Consider the following 24,707-nt stretch of genomic DNA (forward strand, 5'->3'; position numbering starts at 1 on the left):
TAGTCTGCACTTGTTTCAACGCCATCAATTTCATGCGGCAACATAGCGTCAAGCATTGTTGTGACTTCACGGCCATGGAGAAGACTGAATGGTGTCATGCGTGTTGTGTCTTGCTATGCTGTATTGTATGCGAAAGTGACATCAGGAAGTATCTCATCCCAGTTATGTTCCACATCGACGTACATGCAAAGCATATCTGCAAGTGTTTTGTTCAGCTGCTCCGTCAGCCATTTGTTTGTGAATGGTATGCTGTTGTACGTTGGTGACAAGTTCCACTAAGGCTTATAAGCCAGCGTAATAGCTCAGCTGTGAATGCTTTTCCTCTGTCAGTTATTACTACAGATGGAGCGTTATGCCTCAAGACTACATTCTCAATGAAAAACCGAGCTGCTTCTCTTTCTGTGCCCTGCCGCTTCAAAGCCTTGGTTTAGGCATAGCGAGTGAGGTAGTCTGCGGCTACAATTATCCGTTTGCGACCAGCAGCCGAAATTGGAAATGGTCCTAGAAGATCCATTCCCACTTGAGTGAATGGAGTTTCCGGAACATGAATTTGATGGAGGAGCCCTGCTGGTTTGACGGCTGGTACTCTTCTTGGTTGGCACTCAAAACAAGTTCGAACGTGCTGTTGAACGGTTGCCGTCAGTCTTGGCCAGTAATACTTCTGTCTCACTCGACATAGCGTTTGCCTGTAGCCTAAATGACCGGATGCCGGTTCGTCATGGCACGCCTCTAGTACTTCTTTCCTGAGTGGTGTTGGTACGATAAGCAAGTAGGTGTTGCCGCTCGTAGAAAAGTTCACCGCAAACAAAACGATGCTGCCCCTCTTGCGCAGTGTTTCGGCATAGCAGATGTTCATCCCTCCAGGAAATCAATAAGGGGTTGCAACTCGGGGTCGTCATGTTGCTGCTGTGCAATTGTAGATGTGTTGACAACACCGACAAACACCGCGTCGTCATCATCTTCGGCATTTGCGTCTTCCAAAGGGGCACGGAAAGGTAATCGGCATCCATATGTCGCTTTCCTGATTTATAAACTATAGCCATATCGAATTCTTGAAGCTTGAGGCTCTAGCGCGCCAATCGTCTTGACGGGTCCTTTATGTTCGTCAACCAGCAAAGAGAGTGGTGGTCGCTGATGACTTTAAACGGGCGGCCGTACAAATATGGGCGAATCTTTATGACCGCTCATACCACCCCAAGGCACTATTTTTCAGTGATGGAGTAATATTCCTCTGAATGGAAGAGAGTCCTACTTGCATAAGCAATGACTCATTCGGCGCCATCTTGCCACTGAACGAGCATAGCTCCTAAGCCGACGTTGCTGGCGTCAGTGTGAATCGCTGCCGGAGCGTCTTTGTCGAAGTGTCCGAGAACTGGCGGGCTTTGAAGACGTTGCCGCAGCTCGTTGAATGCTGCCTGCTGCTCTTCACCCCACACGAATGTGATGTCTTCTCGGGTGAGTTGTGTCAAAGGTGATGCGACACGCGAAAAATTCTCAGTGAAATGTCGGTAATAGGTGCACAGGCCTGAAAGTCGCCTCACTGCCTTCTTGTCTGATGGGGTAGGAAAACTTGCAACAGCGGCTATTTTGTCTGGGTCAGGCTGTACACCTTCACTGCTGACAAGGTGTCCCAAGAGAAAAAGCTCTTCGAAGCCAAAGTGACATTTTTCTGGCTTAAGTGTTGGTCCGGCCGATCGTATCGTTTCAAATACCGTGTGTGGTCACTTCAAGTGCTTGTCAAATGTCGCTGGAAATACAATGACATCGTCCAAAAATACCAGGCATGTTTGTCACTTCAGGCCTGATATAACTGTGTCCATGAGCCGCTGAAACGTTGCCAGTGCTGAGCACAAGCCGAATGGGAAAACTTTGAATTGATAAAGACCATCGGGTGTCACTAATTTTTTTTTTCTCGATCTCTTTCGTCAATTACTATTTGCCTATATCCGCTTCGGAAATCCATCGACGACAAATAACGTGCATGGTGTAGTCGATCGAAGGAATTGTCTATACGAGGTAACGGGTAAGCGTCCTTTTTCGTACCCTGATTGAGCTTGCAGTAATCAATGCTGAAACGTAAGGTGCCGTCTTTTTTTTTTTTGCCAATACTACCGGCAAGTCCCAAAGTCTTTCTGACGACTAAATAATGTCATCCTGAAACATATTTCGCACCTGACATTCTATCGCCTCACGTTCCCGCGGGGCTACTCGATGTGGGTTCTGCTGTGTGGGTCTGGCCGTCTCATCCTCAATGATCCGATGTTTCCTCAACGGCGCTTGGCGAACTTTGGACGATGAAGAAAAACAGTCCTGAAACTCATGAATAAGCTCCAGAAGGCTTTGCTTCTGGGGGGACAGTAAACTTGGGCCAACGTCGATAGAGGGGCTGACCCGGTGACATCAGCTGTCTCCGCAGTCTAGCAGCCTGCAACGTCAGTGAGCTCCTCCACATACGCAACTGCCATACCTCTCGCAAGATGTCGACGCTCAGTACTGAAGTTCGTTATGAGAACGCGCGTGTGTCCACAATTGAGGCTTACGATGGCTCTTCCAATTGGTTCGGCGATGTCGAAGTTACCTGGGTGGTCTCATGTTTCAGCTACGAGAGCACTTGACCGTGGTAAAAGGGTCACGGGATCTTCGAGGACTCGTAGATGTTTACGTCGTTAGTCGTTACATCTTATATCTGAAACTTGATCTGGGGCCATCCAAAACGTAACTGACCTGTCTGGAATATCTATGACGACACCGTATTCACACAGAAAATTCATCCCCAAGATAAGGTCTTTGCAACACACCTATACTGATTCTGGCAGTGCACTTTCCTGTCGGCGTCATCAGTTGGCCCCCGCGGTTCTTATGTTAGGCTCCGTCCATGAATTTTTTACTTTCTTAAGCCAATCGGCAAGCTTTCGGCTCATGATAGAGAAATATGCGCCAGTATCTACTATAGCGCTGTCACAGGACGTCTATCTATGTATAAACAGCTAGGTTGGTGCTTACGATTTCTTGTGGGGTTGGCGGCATTGCATGGTTCGTCGTATTGCATTGGTACTGGAGGTATTGCACCATCTCGACGGGCGGCAACCTTCCCTCCAAAGGTTGCAGCTGTTAGTTTCTCCGATGAGAACTTGGGGACCTGCCCTGGAGAGCGTCAGCGTAGCTACCACGGTTCGGCGAAGAGCTCGGCGAAGGTGACGGAGAGCGGGATCGATTATACATAGCAGATGGCTGTGCTTGTGGGTGTGCGCTGTCATGTCGGGTGTCGAAATGAGGTCGTGAAAAAGTCAGCGCATAAGTCGGGTATCTTTGTTCACGATATAGGCAGATGCGGTGAACATGCCCAGCTTTTCCGCAATTTATTAGCGGCTATGTTCGTGTTCAATTGCGCGTAAATGAATTTGTTTTGCTGGGTGCAGTACTGGTTCTAAGTTATGTAAGTGTGTATTTTTCTGGTGTATTGTTCCCAGTGCTTTTGTGTTTGTGTACAACTAGTGTTTTATTGCCTACTAGATAAGAACTGTCTTCTATGCCGTCTTTAAGTATGTACCAATTGTTCAGTGTTTGTATGCAATTAACACCATTTTCTCAAAATGTACTTATGGAATTTTGTAAAGGCCTCAAGGCCCCTCCGGGCATTTCTGCCTCCAGCCACTACGTCATCGTAGACGTTCTGACAGATGTGCCGCTGTACAAATGTGAAACTGAAAACTGTATTGTGTATCCAAGAACTGATGCCCTTCTGCTTTGGTCTCGTATGAGACTGGCAGTATCTAAAATAAACAAAACACAGTAGACAGCGGTCCACGGTGCGCCACAGATCTGTCTTGCGAACAAATGGTCGACTGGTGGGAACCCTCGGCGACCAAGTTGCAGGTGTCGGCGGAGGGTAGTACGGAGCTTCCGTATGTGTGTTATATTGTGGAGTCTCGTTGGTGGCGGCGGCGGCGGGGCCGGTGGATTGTAGACTGATGCCGGTGGCGCGTTGTAAGAATAAGCCAGTGCGGACGAGTTGTGCGGCACTGGTGACGGATGACGGGCAGCTGACGCATAGTTAATAGATAGCTGGGCTGGTAGGGATTCTGACAGTGAAAATGCTTGCCTGATTTCCTGCCGCACAACTTTTCGAACTAAAGCCATCGCAGGTTTTTGGGGAGTCGCAAGGAAGCTGCGGATCTCCTCACGAACAACCTGGCGAATGAGCTCACGCAGAGAACCGTCACTGCCAGCCGTCATAGCAGAGACGCTGATTGAGGCATTGTTCGGTCGGTCGCAATAGCGACACCGTTGCTGCAGGGCTTGCTTGCTAGCTGTAGCCTCTTTGATGAATTCAGCAATGGTCCTCGGTGAATTGCGAAGCTGGCAAACAGCTGTGCTTTGACGTCCCACATCAATGGCCAAGTTTCTTGGCTTCAGGCATGTCAGGGTCAGCCCGGTGAAATAGGCAGGTCATGTCTTCTGCAAACATGGGGACACTCTCATTCGGTTTCTGGATGCGAGACTCGATGAGTTTCTGAGCAAAATCACGGCGGTTATTGTTTGCGAAGGTGCTGAGAATCTGCTGCTGAAGCTCATCCCATCAAGACAGCGTTGCCTCGTGGATGTCATACAATGTACGAGTGCTGTACGCTAAAGCAAAGTCGACGCGTGAAAGCTTTAGCTCGATGCTCTAGTGGTTGGCTTTGGCGACTCGCTCATACTGGGCTAACCAGTCTTCAATGTCTTGATAAGCCTCTCCATTGAATCTCTCCGGAATCTGAGGCTGGTCAAGAGTCAGCTGGGAAGCACCTCCAGTTGCCATTTCTCCAGGTGGAGTGCATTGCTGGGGAAGATACAGGGGAATTGCGTCGGGACTGAAGCCTCGCTGTCGGCGACTGTAGTGGTGGACAGGTGTATCCATTGAAGGAAGAGGTTGCGGTGTCGGACTTGAAGTGCCGGGTCGTAGAGGAGTCCCGAGCATCAGTCATAGAAGTCTAGCACCTCCACCAGTGTCGCAACGTGGAAAGAACAGGACACAAGGCTTCGTTTCGACGAGAACAGCAAGTCTTCATTCGTACACAAGCACAAAACGCAAGAGCAGACGCGCAACGTCGTCTTCCTTGAAAAACGCCAGAAACTGCCACTCGTGATGCTGGCTTCTTCCTCCTCTGTTGCGCTTACGGCTAATAATCATGACAATATCAAGGTTGTCTCCCGCTGTTACATTGTTACATGGAGGTCGCAAATACATGTGCTTTTATGGTGTAACGGCAGGAAATAGAAAAACTTCAATATATCGAGGAATACGTTATATGGAGGTTCGTTATAGTAGGTTTAACTGTATGACATTTCAATAAAGAAAATGAAGTAATTCACTCTTTTGTGTAGGTTTTTGTAATTGATTGCAGTCAACACGAAAAAACATTTAATTTTCCTGTGGTTAGTTATGTTCCATTCTGACATAGAATGAAATCATAAGCTTAAAATGTGTGCGTAATTAGTTCTTGGTTGCATTCACTTCGAGACTTGATTTTGTGGAATATGACACATTGAACTACTCGTTAAACATTGCAGTGCCTTTGTAAAGGTGGTCGGCTACACTCAACATGCTGAATATGCAGAAGGTTAAATTCATGCAATCAGCAATATATCCAGCTCTCTTTTGCCCAAGTAGACACAACTAGTATAAAAAATTTGCATACAGAAATGTAGCCACTGCCACTGATGGGGATATGTCAGCTTGGGAAACTTCGGTGAAATGGTAGAAGTCCTTGCAGCATGCGATATCAGTGTACCAGACCGTCTAAATTTCCAGAGCCCTACACTACGGCGTCTCTCATAATCATATTGTGTTTTGGCACATTAAACCCGATCTGTGATTAATTTTGACCTCACACTAATTCAGGCCGGAAATGGGACGTGTTTATTGGTTGGTTTCATGTGCAGGGATGCAAGGGTGCTGCGCTACTTGCGCCCTTCTGCTTCAAAGCACATTATTACGCTGAAGCTGCTCCCAAGTGGCCTTTTTTGCCTCTATGCATCGCTGTGACATGGCTCGATGAAGCAAGCTCCTACCATCATCTTCAAACCTAGCATGCTTTTGCGAGCTCGTGACGTCGGGGATGGCGTGAGTGGGAAAGCATAGGAGGGTATTAGCTTCACTCAAATGATTGTTCAGCAATTTTCTCGTTTCCAAAGTGCTGCCGGCAGAGTTTACTGAACCCTTCAGTTGTCCCATCTTCTCATTTGCCTTCAAGAGTTGAATATGATATTCTATTCCTAGCGTGCACTTCAAACACTTAGTGTATGAAATCTTTTCGAACCTGCTATCCACCCACTACGTGGCCTTAAGGGTGCAGTAGCATGTGTTACTTTTGTAGTGGGTGACTGGCTTTAAGATATGAAGTCATTATGATAATCCCATGTTGCGGTGCCCAATGGCAGTGTACGCTTGTACTACGCATTATTACGGCAACAGTTGTATTGTGAAGCACATATGCAGGACGCGTCTGTTTGTGAAGCATGAAAGTTACTTTGACTGCATTTGCATGTGGAGGAAGTTATTTTCACTCTATTCACAAGGATAGGCGTGGCTGTGTCGTAGAACATCCGCTTGCCACTAAAACGACTCAGGTTCGATCCCCACTCAGACCCACAATTTTTTACTATTTATTTTGTTTGCATATTTCTCAATTTTATTTCACATAAAGATAACGATTTTTTTCTCATAGCCAACGATTGACCTTGAAGTTGTCGCCCGTGCAGTGGCATCAAGAGAATTGCACAGTTCGAGAAGAAGTCTTGAAATTACGGGGCCCCTCTGCTGCCCACCTAACTTTCTGCCTCCCCATCGCACGCTTGCTTATGCCTACCAGGCCATATTATCCTGTCTGAGAGCTTTGCAATGGGCTCTGACGTTGAAGCTCTTCCTTCAGCGGCTTTGACAATGCATCCTTGTGCACTCTTTTCCAGGCAACAAGCCCTATTCCACGTCTTAGCAGCATACTCTGTGTACAACACAGTGAGTTTTTTTTCTTTTTACTGCACGTTGTTTTTGCATTGTATTCATGGCTTGTGTTCCTTCTCAAACTGCAAGCACATCCTTGTTAAGCCCCATGTTGGCTCCATCTCAGACTTGACTCGAAAGCTGTGGCATGAAATGTTCATTTCAGACACATTCAGAACTGTACGCAAGTGGTTTAATTGTATTCATGTTGCAACTTCTCAAGAAAATTCTAACAGACTTATTAATTTGTGTATAGAATGGATTAGAATTCGCTGCAGTAAAGCCTAGCTATTTCACTGACAACAGATGGTTTGTAGATTGTGATAGCAAGTGAGTTTTATACCCACATGCAGACCATAATTACTTGTGTGATTCCAATACACAGGCCTTATTGGTCTTGTTTTTTCAATACTGAAACCAATTGAAATTTGTATTACACTCAAACCTCAATATAACATAGTCAAATCTGCCCTGAAAATATATAGTAAAAAAATTATAAACAATTATTTGTAACACTGTATTTATGGCAAAGCTATTTGTCGCTTACTTCATTATAACCAATAATTTGTCCATCCAAATTTGTTATCGAGGTTTGAGTGTAGTTGTACACAAGATTTAGTCTACTACTAGTATAGAACTGTGCAAGGCAAATTTAAATTTGCGTTATAATTTTTGGTAGTGAATTGAAATGAAAATGAAGCCCAGTGCAATATAGGGTATTGGAAATTCTTTAAAATTTTCAATTAGGATTGATGTGTGATGGAAACTACAGACACTGGCATTATGCAGGTTTATGACACATGTCAGGCTTGAGTGGTGTGTAAGCATGTTTTTGTGAAGCATACAGTTTGGAACCCCAGAATGTATTGAGAGTGCAGGCACACCACGGAAAGGGTGCTGCCACGGTATTGGAGTGCAGCTCATAAGCGCCCGTTCCTGCGTTGAGCGGCATTTCCATCGGTGGCATAACCAGTTGACATGAAAAAGTGACTATAGTAGGCATGAAAATAAAATGAGAAAAGTACACCGTATCGAAAGAAGCTAGGCCCTGTGCATGGCAGGCAAATATTCTACCACATGGCGATACTGCAGCTTGAAACACATTTAGGTGTCTTGCCGGGCAAGAAATCGTGTTAACCTATGTAATGTAGTGTGGCAGAAGAGTGAAATAAAAACCAGTTATGACACAGTGTTGTGCAGTCCCACCCACTGCAATGTGTTCAGTCATAATTCATCGTGATCAGCCTCATGCAGAGTCAACAAAGTGCACAGAAGCTTTGCTCCTCAGAAAGACAATATGTAGTGGGTGCTGTCAACAAAAATTACGACTCTGTCGTCGATACCCTGCGGTAAGGCAAAACAGCTAGCATCGTTGTAATTGTCTTTCTGCAGGAGGTTGGCTATTGCCAGGGGATGAGCCAGATTGCTGCCCTTCTGCTCATGTACATGAATGAAGAGGTGAGTACCTGGGCATCGTGTCACACTCTTTTGATGACCCGATTCACTGGGCTTATGTAAGAATTGTCATTCCAAGTGCGATGATACAGTCGAACCCCGCTACAATGAAACTGAAGGGGCGCGGAAAAAATTTCGTTGTACTGAAATGGAAAAAATATAGCCGATCTGAACTAGCAAAACAAAGGAACGTTTATTCTCAAAATTCAAAAACTGTTTGCTGCTTCCTATTCTTTCCCAGAAGCGTGACCACGCGATTCTCACCCATGCCTAGCGAGGCCATGGTGAAAAACATGCTGAAACAACAGCTTTCGTGAATGAACCAAACAGTTGCATTAACATGTTAACATGTTATCACCAGCAGCTGTCCGCCTTCAGAACGCAGAGATGGCAGCAGGGTATCCTGGAGCGGTGGCTTTTGCCTTATTTTATGCCATTCTTATTATCCATCACTCGCGGCTAGCTGATTAGTTACCACACTGGCCAATCACAAACAAAGTGATAAGCATTGGACTCCGAAAAGGCATTGTTCCGCAGACGCAACCAGCAGCTGCACGAAGGAAACCATGAACTAAGCGACGGAGCTTCAGCTTTGGATCGTCTGCGGCTATACAGTAAACCCAATCTTTATGCATTTTCAGAACCTGAAAATGCATCAAAATGTTAAAGATTTGGTTTACTGTATAGCAATAAATATCTGAGCTTGAATTGGCATCGTGAAATTTTGGCGTCTCTCATAATCATATGGTGGTTTTGGGACGTTAAACCCCACATATCAATCAATCAATCAATTAGCATCGTGAAATTTCATTGAAGCGGGACGGCAGAAGAAAAAGTGTCTGTTGTGACGAAAACATTTATGCATTGACTCCTACGGACTGCCGACAGGGAAGCGTGAAATTTTCGTTGTAGCGGGAATTTCGTTCAAGCGGCGTTCATTGTAGCGAGGTTCGAATGTAATGCATTTATGTTTAATGCATTGAAAAGTAAAGTAGAAGCTATAATCGAGAGGCTAAGAACTACTACATTAGTAATACTATGAAGTCTTGGTTTGGAAGACCTTTATTAGGCCCGAGGAACCGGCAGCCGACAGCGGAGATGCACGAACCATGATGATGATACGTGACAACAATGAGGATGCATAAGCAATACATGATAATGATGATAATGTACAGATGAAGAGGATTGGTATACTAAATGCCCACACTGATTCCCCCCACGTGAGAGCGGCCAGCCTGGCTGCGGCAAGTCAAGAGGACAAAGAACGTCGCATGAAGGGCTTCATACTTGAGACATGGACGACTTCAGTAGTTCGATAACGGCGATCTGCTTGGGCTACAAGTGGCGTCACGCGATAATTTACTGGTGAAGTTTCTTCAAGAACTGTGTACGGCCCGATAAATCGTGGCTGGAACTTGTCGCACAAACCAGGTGTGCGAATAGGCGTCAAAAGGAGCACTTCGTCTCCAGGTTGAAAGGATACAGCACGATGCGATTCATCATAAACCAGTTTTCTGTCTTGCTGTCGGGCTTCAGTGTTTATACGAGCACGTCGGCGGCTCTCTGCGAGCCGCAAAACGTATTCCTCTGAAGAGGATGGAGATGAATCCGCATGGCAGGTAAAGAAGGAGACGTCCAGCAAAGAATTAGGGGAGCGTCCATAAACTAGGTAAAATGGTGAGTAGCCGGTTGTCCGCTGAATAGCCGTATTGTAGGCGAAAGTGACAAATGGTAGAACTACATCCCAGTTCTTGTGGTCTGGTTGAATGTAGGCGGCGATCATGTCAGCAAGAGTGCGGTGGAATCGCTCAGTGAGGCCGTTAGTTTGGGGATGATAACTAGAGGCAGTCTTGTGAGTTGTGCCAGAGGCGCGAAAAAGTTCGTTCACTAGTTGTAAAAGGAAGGCCCTTCCACGGTCGCTGAGCAATACACGTGGAGCACCATGACGCAGTATAATGGCTCGGAGGATGAAGTCGGTAATTTCAGAAGCTGAACCGGTAGTGACAGATGCCGTCTCGGCGTAGCGCGTCAAATGGTCAACGGCTGTTACTATCCATCGGTTTCCAGCAGCACTGACTGAAGGGGGCCATAAAGATTGATGCCTACAACTTCGAATGGTGTGGCTGGGCATGGAAGAGGCTGTAGTGTACCGGCTGGAGCAGATGTGGGTAGTTTTCTACATTGGCAGGTAGTGCAGGACCCAATGTACCGAGCTACACTAGTGGTAATACCTGGCCAATAAAACCGACTTCGAAGGCGATCATAGGTTTTGTGGTAACCAAGGTGACCAGCCGTCGGATGGTCATGAAGTGCTCTGAGGACTTCGGACCGAAGCGATCGGGGTAGAACGGGAACCCAGCGCTGACCGTCAGGATGGTAAATTTTGCGGTACAGCACCGAGTTGTCCAGCTTAAACTGCGAGAGTTGGCGACGGAGCCTCGCATTAGGTGGACGGGAACTGCCAGTGAGGTAGCCTATAATACGTCGACAGTATGGGTCAGCCAGCTGTCGAGAAGAAAAATCGTGCGGGTCGTCCGAAGGCAGCTGGTCCATAGATGCGAGAGAGGAAACCGCCGTAGACGTGGACTCCGAGGGCGTGTTGTGCGAATTGATTGCGGAAACCCCGAGTGGAGTCGCTGGTAGTGGGCAGCGAGAAAGAGCGTCGGTGTCACTATGTTTCCTGCCACACTTGTGTACGATGGCAAAATCATACTCTTGTAGGTGTAGAATCCAGCGGCTGAGGCGTCCCGACAAGTTCTTGAGTGTCGAAAGCCAACATAGAGCGTGGTGGTCAGTCACAATTGTGAAATGGCGGCCGTGAAGATAGGGACGAAATTTCTGCACTGACCAAACGACGGCGAGGCACTCCTTCTCGGTGATCGTGTAGTTCCTCTCGGCTGCGGAGAGGACGCGGCTGGCGTACGCAACGACTCGCTCTCGCGAAGAGTTGTCGCGCTGGAGGAGGACGGCTCCTAAACCGTGGCCGCTAGCGTCCGTATGGAGGAAGGTCGGTGCACCATCGTGAAAATGAGAAAGTACAGGATCGGTCGTGAGGGCACTCTTCAACCTGTCGAAAGCCGATTCACATTCCTGAGACCACTGAAAGGGCGTACCAGAAGCAAGTAGCTTATGGAGTGGTGCGGCTATGGAGGCAAAGTTTTGTATGAATCGCCGAAAGTAAGAGGCGAGACCAAGGAAACTTCGCAAATCTTTCGGCTTCTCAGGGCGAGGGAAGCGAAGCACCGCAGCAGTTTTCTCAGGGTCTGGACGAATTCCGTCCTTGCTCACAACATGACCAAGGACCTTGATAGATCTGCTGGCGAAATGGCACTTCTTGGTGTTAATTTGAAGACCAGCGCCCGCAAGGCAAGTCAGGATCTCGTCCAAGCATTGCAGATGTTGAGGAAACGTCGACGAAAAGACAACAATGTCATCGAGGTAACATAGGCAAGTCTTCCATTTCAGGCCACGCAGCACGGTGTCAATCAAGCGCTCAAAAGTTGCGGGCGCATTGCATAGACCAAACGGCATAACATTGAATTCGTATAGGCCGTCCGGGGTTGCAAACGCCGTTTTTTCTTTGTCATCTTCGTGCATGGGGATTTGCCAGTAGCCGGAACGCAAGTCGAGGCTTGAAAAGAATTCAGCACCTTGTAAGGAATCGAAGGCGTCGTCGATACGTGGCATGGGGTATACGTCCTTCCTAGTGATCTTATTGAGTGCTCGGTAATCGACGCAAAATCGTACGGAACCGTCTTTTTTACGCACCAGAACCACTGGAGACGACCAAGGACTGGTTGAGGGTCGGATTATCTCCCGTTGCAGCATATCAATGATTTTCCGTTCAATGATATCAACGTTTTCCTCAATGATTTTCCGTTCGGCTAGGGAGACGCGGTAAGGACGACGATGCACAATGGATGTTCCGTCGGTCTGAATACGATGTGCTGTAGCAGTTGTCTGACCCAGGCTGGATGAATGAATGTCAAAAGAGTTTGCATGCTTTTGCAACAAATCAAGCAGCTGCTGCTTCTGTGAGTCTGTCAAGTCCTTGTTGATGGCTGCTGTAAAGGCCGAGGAAGCAGTATGATCTCCAAGATGGCCTTTAGGGGAGGCAGGGGTAAGAGGCACGACGCACACAGGCTCCAGATCGGCAACGCAGGCGACAGTAGTGCCCCGCGGCAGTAAAATTTTATCTGATGTGGTGTTCGTAGCAGCGAGGACAGCTGATCCATTGTTGAAGCGAGCCACACCTGATGCGAGAGCTATGCCTTTATTGAGGCAACGGGGTGATGGAGTGACCAAAATGTCACCAGAGTCAACGTCGTTGGACAAAACAGTGACTAATTGATGTTCATTTGGGGGTAACTCGATGTCTACAGCAGCGACGAGTCGAAGTGGCCTGTAGGTTTCATCACTAAGCAAGTGGTCTGTGTCAGTAACATGGACGACACGTTGTGCACAACAAATAGCCGCGGAAGCAGATGAAAGAAAGTCCCAGCCTAAAATGAGTTCGTGGGAGCACGGGGATAGCACAGCGGATTGTATATAATGAAGAATGTCGTCGATTAGCACATGGGCAGTACAGAGAGCGGAAGGGCGAATCATTGTTCCCTGGGCTGTAACTAGTGTTGGTCCATCATAAGGCGTCGTGACTTTTCGAAGACGGGTGCACAAATCAGCACGAATAATAGAAAACCCAGCCCCAGTGTCCACCAAAGCATCAACGTCCACTCCCTCAACTGAGACTGCAATCATATTGTAAGGGCGCGCTGGAGGAATTGGAGTACTGTGTTGGAATGCAGTTTCTCCTCCAAAAACTGCATCGCTTAGTTTTCCGGACGCCGATCAGAAGCGAGGGAAGCAGGCTGAAGAGGAGAAGAGGAGCGACGGTAGGGCGATGGTGAACGGCGTCTGGTTGATCGATGACTACTGTGCAGTTCACCGAATGCTGGCGGAGATGGAGACCGACGCGGCGGTGACGAATAACGACAGCACTGGTACAAGGCTCCTGCGGTATAGTCTCGTTCGCGTATGTTGTACCCTCGGCGCTCATCTTGCTGGCGCTTGCGGCAAAAGCATGAAATGTGACCACGATAGCCACAATAATAGCACGTAGGGCGAGTCGATCGATAAGAAGGGTAGTAGCTCGTGTTAGATGCACCGGGAGAGAGAGCAGTGAGAGGGACAGATGATGGCTCAGGCGGTGGTGATGGAAAGCTCGTGGGAAAGCTTCTGGGAGGTGCGGCAGCAACGGACGCGTACGTTGGTGGCAGCGGCGTCGAGCTGGCGGTGCCTGATGGTGCGGCGACGGCATGCGAGAACAATGGGAGAGTACGAGCGACAGTGGGCTGCAGGTGGGCCATGTGGGTCATGGACGTGAGCTCCTCCCTGATGACATCCCGCAATGACGTTGAAGAAGACTGCATGGGACACACTGAAGGTAGTGTGAATCCCATTGATTCTAATTCTTTGCGTATAATCACCCTTATTGTGTCTCGTAGGTTTGGATCTGCCGTAATACGGGCCGCGTCATTGTCCGGTTGTAGGCGCATAGACTCGAGTTCTTCGAGGTGCTGACAGGTTGTCATAACGTCAGCAACAGTAGCTGGATTCTGGATTGCAAGGGCATTGAATGCGACGTGTGCGATCCCCTTAAGAAGCTGGCGTACCTTGTCTGACTCTGTCATTGGGGTTTCAACCCGGCGGCAAAGTGAAAGGACATCCTCGATGTAGGATGTATACGACTTGCCGATGTGCTGTTTCCGAGCCGCGAGAGCTTTCTTTGCGAGAGCCGAACGAACAGTCGGTGTGCCAAAGACATGCCGAAGCTGATCTTTGAAGGCGGACCAGTCGGGGATGTCGATGTAGTGGTTGAGGAACCACGTCTTCGCGACACCCGTGAGGTAGAATGACACGTAAGCAAGTTTGTAGGTGTTATCCCACCGGTTAGCAGCGCCGACACGTTCGAAATCGTCCAGCCATTCCTCCACATCTTCCCCGCGCATACCGGCGAAGGGATGGGGCTCACGCTGGGGGCTGTTAATGACGTGAAAAGGCGCGGCACGCGGTGGCGGAGTGGTAACGGTTGCAGCACCGACCTCTTCTTGGTGCGACATATTTCCGGACACCTGGCCCAAGCGGCGACCTGAACGTAGCTCCAGGGGGTAGAGTGGTCGAGAGGATGACGAGGGATCTAACAGCACGCTCCACCACGTATGAAGTCTTGGTTTGGAAGACCTTTATTAGGCCCTAGGAACCGGCAGCCGACAGCGGAGATGCACGAACTAAGATGATGATGATACGTGACAACGATGAGGATGCATAAGCAATACATGATAATGATGATAATGTACAGATGAAGAGGATTGGTATACTAAATGCCCACAATACCTTCACTACACTTATGAAAAAATTCGGTCCAGGTTCTAGAGGTCGATTAGTCCCTAATCATCTACACCCTCATCGTTTATTCTTGGTGGCCAATATTCCTCAAATCCTGAAGGTATAGCAAATAACCTTGAATTATTACTTCAAATCTGAATTTTCTACCGATAACGGCATCAGTCGTTTATTTTCCGCGCTCAGCAAACTACCTGCTCTTTATAATCTTGAATTAAGCTCCTTCAGAGTACATAACGTACTAAATTTTGAAGTTTCAATACGATCTGGCCTACATATGTTTCTGTTTCGATCTGGCCTACATATGAAAGTAGTATTCAGAATGGCGTGCTTACTATCGTACTGTTATATTTAAAAAATTAATAATCTCTGCAGCAGTTTCCCAGCTGTGGAATTTAGCAAGCGTTGTGCCCACATTTAATTCCAGAAAGAAGCAATTAATACCACATTATAGGTCATTATTTTTGCTTTCTACCAGCTCAAACTATTGGAGCATGTCATTAACAAATGTATTGTAGAATAGCCAAATACACGAAATATACTTTGACGATTACAGCACGTCTTTCGTACTAGCTATTCTACTGTTACACAGTTGCTTCAATTTACGCACGACATTGCTTCTTCTCTGAACCACCGAAAACGGGTTGATGTCATATTTATTGACTATTCTAAAGTTTTTGACATGGTTTACCATGCTTAACTTTTAAATTTTTCGTAAATGTTTTGCCAACAGTAAGCTGGCTGATAGGATAACATATCTCTGAACCACCAAAAACGAGTTGATGACATATTTATTGACTATTCGAAAGTCTTTGACATGCTTTACCATGCTAAACTTTTAAATTTTCCAGAAATTTTTTACCAACAGCAAGCTGGTTGATTAGATAGCATATTATTTGCTGTCGCGCTCAAAATTTGTTACGTGTAACCACACCAGGTCACCCGACTTACACATCACATCAGGAAGGGGCCTCAAGGCTCGGTGCATGGTCCGCTTTTGTTTATTATTCATATAAATGACAGAGAACAAATTATTGGTGACACTCAAATTAAACTTTGAATGTATGTAGATGACTGCGTCATTTGTAGAACCATTCATAATACTCAAGATCAGGATGCGCTGAATAGTATTGTTTTTTCATTGTTTTGTGACGGGAGGGAAACATAACAAACTTCAAGAAGACTGTCGACCTTTCAAGTAAAAAACAGCGATATCATTTTACATGTACTAATGACGGTGCAAGTCTAGTAGCTATTATGTAGTTTGAATACATTTGTGTAATTCTCACAAGAACTTTAAATAGGTATATGCATGTCGAAACAATCACTTTAAAAACTAGTGTCTCTGACCCACGTTAAGCAACTTGACAAAATAATACTGACTAACAGCGCGCAAGTCTTTGGTGAGACTTGAATATGCATTCATCGTTGTGTCGTCTCACCACTGACATGGTGTAACCTTGTTAAAATCTTTTTAAGAAAAGCGATTCTGCTTATATTTTGTGGCTATAGTCAGTTTTCCTTGCCTACTTCGTGTACACATGTTTTGTTGATGCAGCCCCCCTTTTGAACGTCATCCTCCTGCATAGATAAGATAGTTCACACTGTGCCTATATCCTTTGTTTCATCTTCTGCACACAGTATCTGGTGATTTGATCCTCTAAATATTGCACCCTTAGATCAATAGAATTGTTTTCGTTTTATTTGATCCTCTAAATATTGCGTCCTTAGATCAATAGAATTGTTTTCGTTTTACTTTGTTTGCTTTTCTGCAGAATGTGCATTCTTAGAATGAGCTTGATGGGTATCAGCACAAACTCTGTTCTGAGCAATTGAAAAAAAGAATGAACATTAGGTGCTGAGCATTAGTATTTACACCTGCTATGTCTCAAAAACTGAAAAAGTAGTATTGATGTTAAGACATGCTGCTGTCAATTTGACTGCTTCTCCTTTCAGCGAGGAGGAGGAATAGACGTTTATTTTTTTAAACGGTATAGCGATGCAGGTTCCGTTTCGACCCTAGGGTGGGAGGAAACTATTTATTTTTTTTTCATAACTTAAGAGAGAAGTTGTTATCTCCATCAACACCTGAAGCTTAATCCTACCCCCTTCCCCTTTCCCACACCACGCAGTTGACACACCACCACAGGAGGTGGAAACATCGGTGGTGCAGTTTTGGTACCGGCGCACAGGTCTAGATAAAACCCAACAAACACTGTAACCACGGAAAGACTGCCATGCAGCAACCATGCAGTACGGTGTTGTCCTTGCACTCGCAGGTGTTACTAGATGCCTCGAAATGCCTGGCAAAGAAGGCAAAGGAATGCACTCCTTGATAGTTCAGTTGGTTGAGCATTGGACTCCTAATTCAAAAATTGTGGATTCGCATCCTGTTGACTGAAAGAGGGAACTGTCCACTTTAATTTTTTGCAGTTGGAGATACTGTCCCCTGTGCTTTTCATGGCCACTTCTGATGTACTGTCTACAAATGTAGTAAATTCACATAGCACAAGTCTCGCAACACTCAATATAACTTTCCAATAATAAAAACAAAACTTGTTGTGTGGTGTGGTTTTGAACAAATAATTCTAATTAATATGTAAATATTTTTTACCTACTCTTTAGTTGGTTATATGCTATTTGATATAAAAATCCTGAAAACATAGGTCTTAGATGTGTATGCAATCAGTTTTATGTTGCATTCGTTTTGAGAAAATGAAAATAACGCTTGTGACGTGTTCTGGAATGCAGCACATTGAAGGTCGTAGTATACTACCAACAAAGTGATCGATTGAAGCCACACGCAAGCACTGTGAGGTCATGGAAAAGGCCCCCTTAGTGAGCAATGTATATAATGTTGCTGTCTCTTTTGGCCACCACTGGCGTAATAAACAAGTTGTGTATACATATGTAGCCATCGAAACTGAAGGGAATATATCAAGCTGTATATGTTTCGGTCACATCCATTCTAGGTCGCACATGTTTACATTCTCTGGTCCATCTGATAAAATATCTACTTTATGGTAACCACTTTGTCTGATATCATTTTCTCATAAGCGTTTTCTGATTTTCATCATTTCAGGATGCCTTTTGGGCCATATCTGTGCTTATGACAGATGAGAGGCATGCCATGCATGGTAAGTCATCTCATTTACACATACCCTGCCAAACATTAACTGCAGACTTAGACACATATTCATATTTTTTTGTCAAACAAGCCCAGATTTTCACGCTCAATCTTGATCTTTTTTACGTTCTATCGTTCTGAAAATTCAATCTCTCTTAGCCTCCGTGCTTTTTCTTGGCAACTCTTCAGATTGAAAAATACACGAGAGGTACTGTTTGTTCCCAGCAAAGTTCAAATGCAATTACACGAGTCTCCTCATTGGGTAGAAATAATTTCACAACATCAATCGGCTCCGATTGAAATACAAACTTGCCTATAACAATCATATGACCATCTATTGGTTACATTGACTATACTTCACTGCATTTGTAATTTTTTTGTGCAGCCAATTTAAACTGCGTCCTCCTACTTTTACAAAGGATGCTTTAGACATGGTTGCCGTAAAAATATGCTAAAACAAAAAAGTTCAAAGTGGCTCTCTACTATGTGAGATACGCGCTCGTGCCTACACCACTCCACTTTCATTGGGACTACCGTAAAATCCTGAGCAAGTACCCCCATCTCTCCTTCTGGAGATTTAAAATATGCACCCCTTTCTCCCCACCTGCCATTTTTGCCCCCACCTGCCATTTTTGCAGTTTTATTAACCATTTTTATTTGTCTGGTGAATGCATGCGTATTCAGTAAAGCATTTATTTAGAAGCATAGGCATGCATTCTTTATTCTTAGCTGCACTTCTGCACCATCTTAAACTTTGAACCCTGACTGAGCAAGCCCTCCCCCCCTCCGAATGTTGTCAAATTATCCTTCACCGTAGCGTGAAGGAGGATTGTTATGGATTCTGCAGTACTATATCCTAAATCAACAAACGCTGCACACGCATTTGGGCTATCACGAGAAGGATTGCAAACTGGCAGTGAGGGCAGAAAAAGATTTATATACAGGGCAGCATGAAGCCTTGCAGCCAGCTTTCGTGAGGTAACCTTTTCTGATGCTGTTTTCTAGATATAACGAAATGAACCAAGCAAACTAACAGTTTTGCTCTTCTTGGGATTTATTGCTCTCGGAAGACATCATGTGTTGTATGGCATTATGATGCATAGCCCATTTCAGTATGTGGTCGCAAGCTGCCTAGGAAGACATTCTTCAAAAACTTGTCCTGTTTTTCGTGATGTGTAAACCTGTGCAAATAGTAAATTTGGGTAATGTAGCTTGTAGCTAGTTTATAGTACAGTTAAACCCCTTTATAATTATGACACAGCAGTTCTTTTCTTTTATATGAGATGTCTCCTATAAGCTAGGTACCTCGTATGCATTTTCTTATCAACCCGTATTTTGCTGTAGGCACACCAGTGTCTCTTATACCCATCTGTCTCTTGCATAAGTGTCTTTTATAAAGGTGTTCGACTTCAATCGGAAAACCAAAGATAAAACCAGCGAAAAACCACACGGAAGAATAAGAGCCCCACAGGACAAGCGCTGGTTGTGTGTGGTTGTTCTTCCTTGCTTTCTTTGTGTGGTTTTCTTGCTAGTTTTATCTCTTCATCTCCTTAGTAAACTTGAGATTCGAAGAGAATACACTCAAACCTCGATGTGACAAATCTGGATATATAAAAATATCGGTTTTAATGAAGCAAATGGAAAATAGGCTTGCAATAGCTGTAGTGTGGGGGAGACGCTTTCACGTCTTCGTCGGGAACAGACTGCGAGCTGAGCTCGAGCGGCGGCGGTGTTGAGCTACGAGTGTGGGGGGCTTTTGGTGAGTGCGTGTGGCTGGGGCTTGTTGGTGGGGCAGTGGTGAGAAGCGGCGTCGGTTGTGTTGTCCGTGCTGAGGGGCGTGGGGAGTTCATATTTCTCCTTGGTCAAGCGACGTGCAACAGCGATTAGGAAGAGAACACCTCGTCAATGACCGTTCGGAGGACTTCGAGGCAGCTCCACGACGGTGTCGACGACTTCTCCTTCCCGTCCAAGTCGGGGCCCCTGTCGGCCTACACCTAAGGATTATCGCAAGACGGACAAAGCAGCCCGCGCACGGCCAAAATGACACTCCATCCGAGGAGGGAACATGACCGAAGCTAGCTTTCACGATAGCGGCTGCCTGGTTCGTGTGCGGGCCCAGGTGATTACGCGGGACGACTCGACGGGCGGCTGGGTGCCGCTCGGTGGCGGCGGCCTCAGCAGCGTGTCGGTGCGCAAGCGCCGCGACCTGCAGCCGAACAGCGCGACGCCCGTGCCAGGCGCCTGCTGCTACCAGATCACTGGCGAGCGCGAGGCCCGCGTGCTCCTCCCGTGCGCCATCGGGCGGGACTTCGCGTACAACAAGGTGATGCCCACCTTCCACCACTGGCGCGCCGGAGAGCACAAGTTCGGGCTCACCTTCCAGACGTCGGCGGGCGCCAGGGCCTTCCACAAGGTCGTGCACATCGCAATGGAAGACCTGCTCGACGGTACAGTCAGGCTCGCCAATACCGGTGCATACCATAGAGTTTCCTAATATACACTAGAGGGAAGTCTGGCGCTAGTGTCTATGGGAGCTGCAACGCACAGCGCTTCAGCGAGCATGAGAATGATGGGTAGTACACACATTTGTCTAATCTTCACATTTCTGGCCTGCTTCTGGCTTCGTGTGTGTTCGTGTGGCTTCGAGCTGTTTTCTCACGAAACAAAAATCAGCAAATGTTCAGCGTTTGTGCTTCACCACATTATTCTTTTAGGCTTACCATTTCAAATCGGGTCACAAAGTTCAAAAGGGTTTGTTTTTTTCCTTCAAAACGAAACTGAAACCAACAAAAAAAACGAAGCCGCAAATACGATTCGCCGCCCGCAAGTACGAACACTAGGCAAATCTATGTATTACCCATTATTCCCATGGTCGCTGAACGATGGCAGCGCCAGAGCCCCTCTAGTTAATTTTAGGAAACTCTATGGTGCATACTACATAGGTCGCAGTTAAGCATAGTACTACAGCAGTCGTGTATAATACAATTGAGCAAGGGGGTGGGAAGAAGGCGGAGTCGTACCACCTCGTAGCACCTCTGTTTCCTCAGTGTTCGCACACCCATAGTGCGTAGCTGCCCCTGTTTTTTTTTGTCCTTTTTTATTTTTTTATCGTTGAGCGCTGCTGTATGAGTGCTTGCTCGTAGCAATCCGTGTCATTTCGGTGGAAGTCGGGGGTGATTTTATGGACATTATGAAACACCACCAAATCACCAAATTTCGCAGTTACTTGACCGTGATCGGTCCAGAGGGGTGCTTGATGACACGGCTCAAAATGCGATCACAACACCGCACGACAATATCGCGGCACTTGATACTGTTCAAACTTAAGTAACCTTGGTTGCTCAACCTCGTATTCACTGAACACATTTATCCATCTCGCGTTCTCCTTGATGGTTTCGCGCCTCTATTGCGTCTAATAAAAATTGTAGCCCAGTATTCACGCACGAAGGGCGGCGATGGCGCAGTGGTTAGAGCATCCGCCTCGCATGCAAAAGGTCCGTGGCTCAAATCCCGGTGCCGCGCAGTTCCCAACCGGATGAAAAAAAAAAATCCGCGTGGTGATGGAACTGCATTAAGAGGCCTGGGGTGCGGCCTCACCGGTAACCACTGCCGAGAACGCACTCCCTCACCAGAGAAGGATTGGCCACCATGGTGCAGTATCTGGCCACTACCTCCCACATGCATACGTCAAATAACTCACGGCCCTCAGTTCCCAGCAGCTGCAAAGCAACTGACCACGGCGGCGGTCAGATCTGCAACGCAGCAGAGGGTGCTAAGAATCTCTGGATCCGGGCAGGCCGCCATTGGAACCTGAACTTGGCAACGTTTAACGCTAGAACCTTATCTAGTGAGGGAAGTCTAGCTGTACTATTCGAGGAGCTAGAGGGTGTTAAATGGTGTAGCGTCGAGAGAAGAGCGGGCAGAGAAGAGAGACGTGAGACAGCGTCGTAAACTGCCGACGGGGCCGTGCCGATCGCGCCACTTTATTCCAGGCCTGGAGCCACGTCGGCTACCAGCGTCCGCCACGCCAGGCGTGTCAGCTCGTTCTAAATCTCGCGCAGCTCGAGCTAGCATCAGCTGCGCGAGAGGCGCGGCGTGGTGATGAAGAAATGATGATGGTGATAATGGCGCTACAGGGCTCCCCCCCTAGCGCTTTGCGCGATTTGAAGGCATGTGAAAAAGAAAGAGAGTGACAAATGCTATATACATGAACGGCAATCCATAAAGTGTTCTTTGGCCAGTCCAGGTTGTCAACGTTTATGGGCCATCAGTAGGCAGCGGTCTCTGGCGGGCGACACTGGGAGTTGCGCAGAGGACGCAGGAGGAAGTGCCGGGTCGCTGTGGTAGCCGACAAGTGGGTCTCACGGTGACCTGGTCGGACAGGCCGAGAGTGGACCGTGTGTCGCGAGGTCATGACAGGATGGTGGGTGACAATGTTGGCGCTGGGTGCAGAGGACACTATACTGCCGCCTGTCGAGATTAGAGATCCCGACAGGGCCCCATGATGGTGGTGGTGGTGGTGGTGATGGTGGGCATGCGCCAGTATCTGCGGCTGGGTGAACGTCGGTATCTGCACCAGGGATTGGTGCTGGTCTGTCTGGAACGCACCCAGTGTGGGCTGGGTCAGCATGGTCTGCATGGGCAGCATGGCCTGCTGCTGTTGCAGCGTCAGTGGCTGTCCCGGGACTATGGCAAACGAGGGGGGCGACATCATGCGTGGCGGTGCCAGAAAGATGTTGGGCCTTGGCCCCAGGTTCTGTGGAATGACAAGCGTCGGGGTGCCAGGCGGTCCTGGATGTCCCCCATGGGGCCTGGGCCCCGTCTGAGGTCCCAGGGTCAGGCCCGTGGCATGGGGTGGCCGCAGGGCCAGCTGGACCCCCTGTATCTATCTGTCCCAGAGAGCTCTGGGTCTGCCCCAGTGCGCCTTGTATCAGAATCGGGCTGTGGCCCAGGCCCGGAATGTACTGGTTCAGCAGGAAAGTGCCGTGCGCAGGTCCAGCCGGAAACATGCCCGGCTGCGCTGCCGCGGGGTTCCCGATGAGCAGCGGACTCCCCATGTTGAGCCCCATCGCGGCTCCGCGCTGCACCGTGGTCGCAGGCTGCGGCGCTGGTACAGGCGCGGGCCGCGGTGTGGCCTTGTGCTGGGCCGCCCGGGGAGACTGGGACCGGGTGGTCGCCGCTGCCGAAGGCGTCGTCATGTTCGCGCTGCCGCTCGACAGCTTGGGCAGGATCTGTGGCTGTTTCGGCTGGATGAGCCGGGGGGCACCAGAGGTGCGAGGACTGGGGCTGGCCGAAACCACCTGTGCGACGCCGGGTCTCGACGTAGGTGCCTGCTGCGGCGCCACGGGCAGAGAGGCGACGGTGGCAGTTGCTTTGGTGGTTGCCGGTGTCGACGCCGACGATGAGGGGAGGCTCTGGCTCCACGAAGGCACGGCGCTGGGGCCCGTCGTAGACCACGAAACAGAGACAAGGACAGGGGCGGGGAGAGGGGACGCCGAGGGTGGTCGGCTGCTGGCCGGGGAGGTGCAAGTGGAATGTAGCGAGGCACCAGGCAGGCCATTGCTGGCACCAGTGGCAGGTGGCGGAGCGGCAGGGGGCACCGTCGAGGAGCTGACCAGCAGCTGTGGCGAGGAGGAGGCCGAGACGTCTGAGCTGGTGGTCGCGGAAACGGCGAGGGCCACGGTGTCGCGTGCCGTCGCTTTCGTGAAAAACGTGCAGGTGGCAGGTACGTGTGATGAAGCTCTGCACGGGGGCTCTGAGGGAATGTACCTCTCGGAGGGAAGGTCAGTCGCAGTGGGGGAGTCTTCTACCTCGCGGTCGTGATCAGGTGCAGGAGTGGATGTTTCTGCGACCGGATCAGGTGTAGAAGTAGTCGAAGCCGGGGTACCGAGGTAGCGGTCCATGGAGGGCTGCGGACTGGTTCGTACCTTGCTCTGCGACGCCTGGGAAACCTGCCTGGTGCGGGTAAACGGAAGCGGACAGTATGTGAGGCCATGTCTGGCAAGCACCGCCGAGCAGAGGTCATCGTAAGGCTGCTGGCTGGAGGTTGAAGTGCCAGAGAGATGGCGCAACTCTACCGGAAGGGCGTCGAGAAGAATGGCGTGCATCAGCAGCTGGTCCGTGATGTCATTCACTGCAAGAACGGCGTCGAGCTGCATAAACCATACCTTGGGGTAGGTCGATTGGAACGGCGGCACTGGCGGGCAGAGTTGCGGGAACATGGCCGCGGGCCGCTCGGCGAAGGGCGTGTTCTCCGGGTCACCAATGTAGCGACGAGAGAAGAGAGACGTGAGATGACGTCGAAGGCGGCCGATGGGGCCGTGCCGATCTCGCCACTTTATTCATGCCTGGAGCCACGTCGGCTACCAGCGTCCGCCACGCCAGGCGTGTCAGCTCGTTCTAAATCTCGCGCAGCTCGAGCTAGCATCAGCTGCGCGAGAGGCGCGGCGTGGTGATGAAGAAATGATGATGGTGATAATGGCGCTACAATGGGATATAATAGGGCTCAGTGAGGTTAGGAGGACAGATGAGGCCTATACGGTGCTACAGAATGGGCACGTCCTTTGCTATCGGGCTTGGCAGACAGAAGAGAACTGGGAGTGGGGTTCCTAATTCACAGAAACATAGCTGGCAACATAGAGGAATACTATAGCATTAATGAAAGGGTGGTAGGTATCGTAATTAAATTGAATGAAAAATACAAGTTGAAGGTGGTACAGGCTTACACGCCTACATCCA

At 48.3% G+C, this 24,707-nt stretch overlaps 2 protein-coding genes across 4 annotated transcripts in view; both read left to right on the forward strand.

Annotated features, from left to right (window-relative positions):
• Positions 1-24,707, forward strand: part of LOC119166692 (USP6 N-terminal-like protein) — a 138,150-nt gene that overhangs the window by 39,659 nt on the left and 73,784 nt on the right. For all 3 annotated transcript variants that reach the window (XM_075882405.1, XM_037418013.2, XM_075882406.1), the window contains 3 exons: positions 6,952-7,000; positions 8,378-8,443; positions 17,925-17,979. In XM_075882405.1, coding sequence (XP_075738520.1) covers positions 6,952-7,000; positions 8,378-8,443; positions 17,925-17,979 — 170 coding nt within the window. The remainder of the gene's footprint in view (positions 1-6,951; positions 7,001-8,377; positions 8,444-17,924; positions 17,980-24,707) is intronic.
• Positions 19,911-20,604, forward strand: LOC119179188 (sprouty-related, EVH1 domain-containing protein 1-like). The gene has a single exon (XM_075882407.1). The coding sequence runs from the start codon at positions 20,035-20,037 to the stop codon at positions 20,461-20,463; it is 429 nt and encodes a 142-aa protein (XP_075738522.1). The 5' UTR covers positions 19,911-20,034; the 3' UTR covers positions 20,464-20,604.

This window comes from Rhipicephalus microplus, unplaced genomic scaffold (genome assembly GCF_043290135.1).
Source record: "Rhipicephalus microplus isolate Deutch F79 unplaced genomic scaffold, USDA_Rmic scaffold_12, whole genome shotgun sequence".
Taxonomy (NCBI): domain Eukaryota; kingdom Metazoa; phylum Arthropoda; class Arachnida; order Ixodida; family Ixodidae; genus Rhipicephalus; species Rhipicephalus microplus.

Excerpts from the sequence above, each read along its gene's own strand:
- LOC119179188 (XM_075882407.1), top strand. The coding sequence starts at position 20,035 with ATGACCGAAGCTAGCTTTCACGATAGCGGCTGCCTGGTTCGTGTGCGG.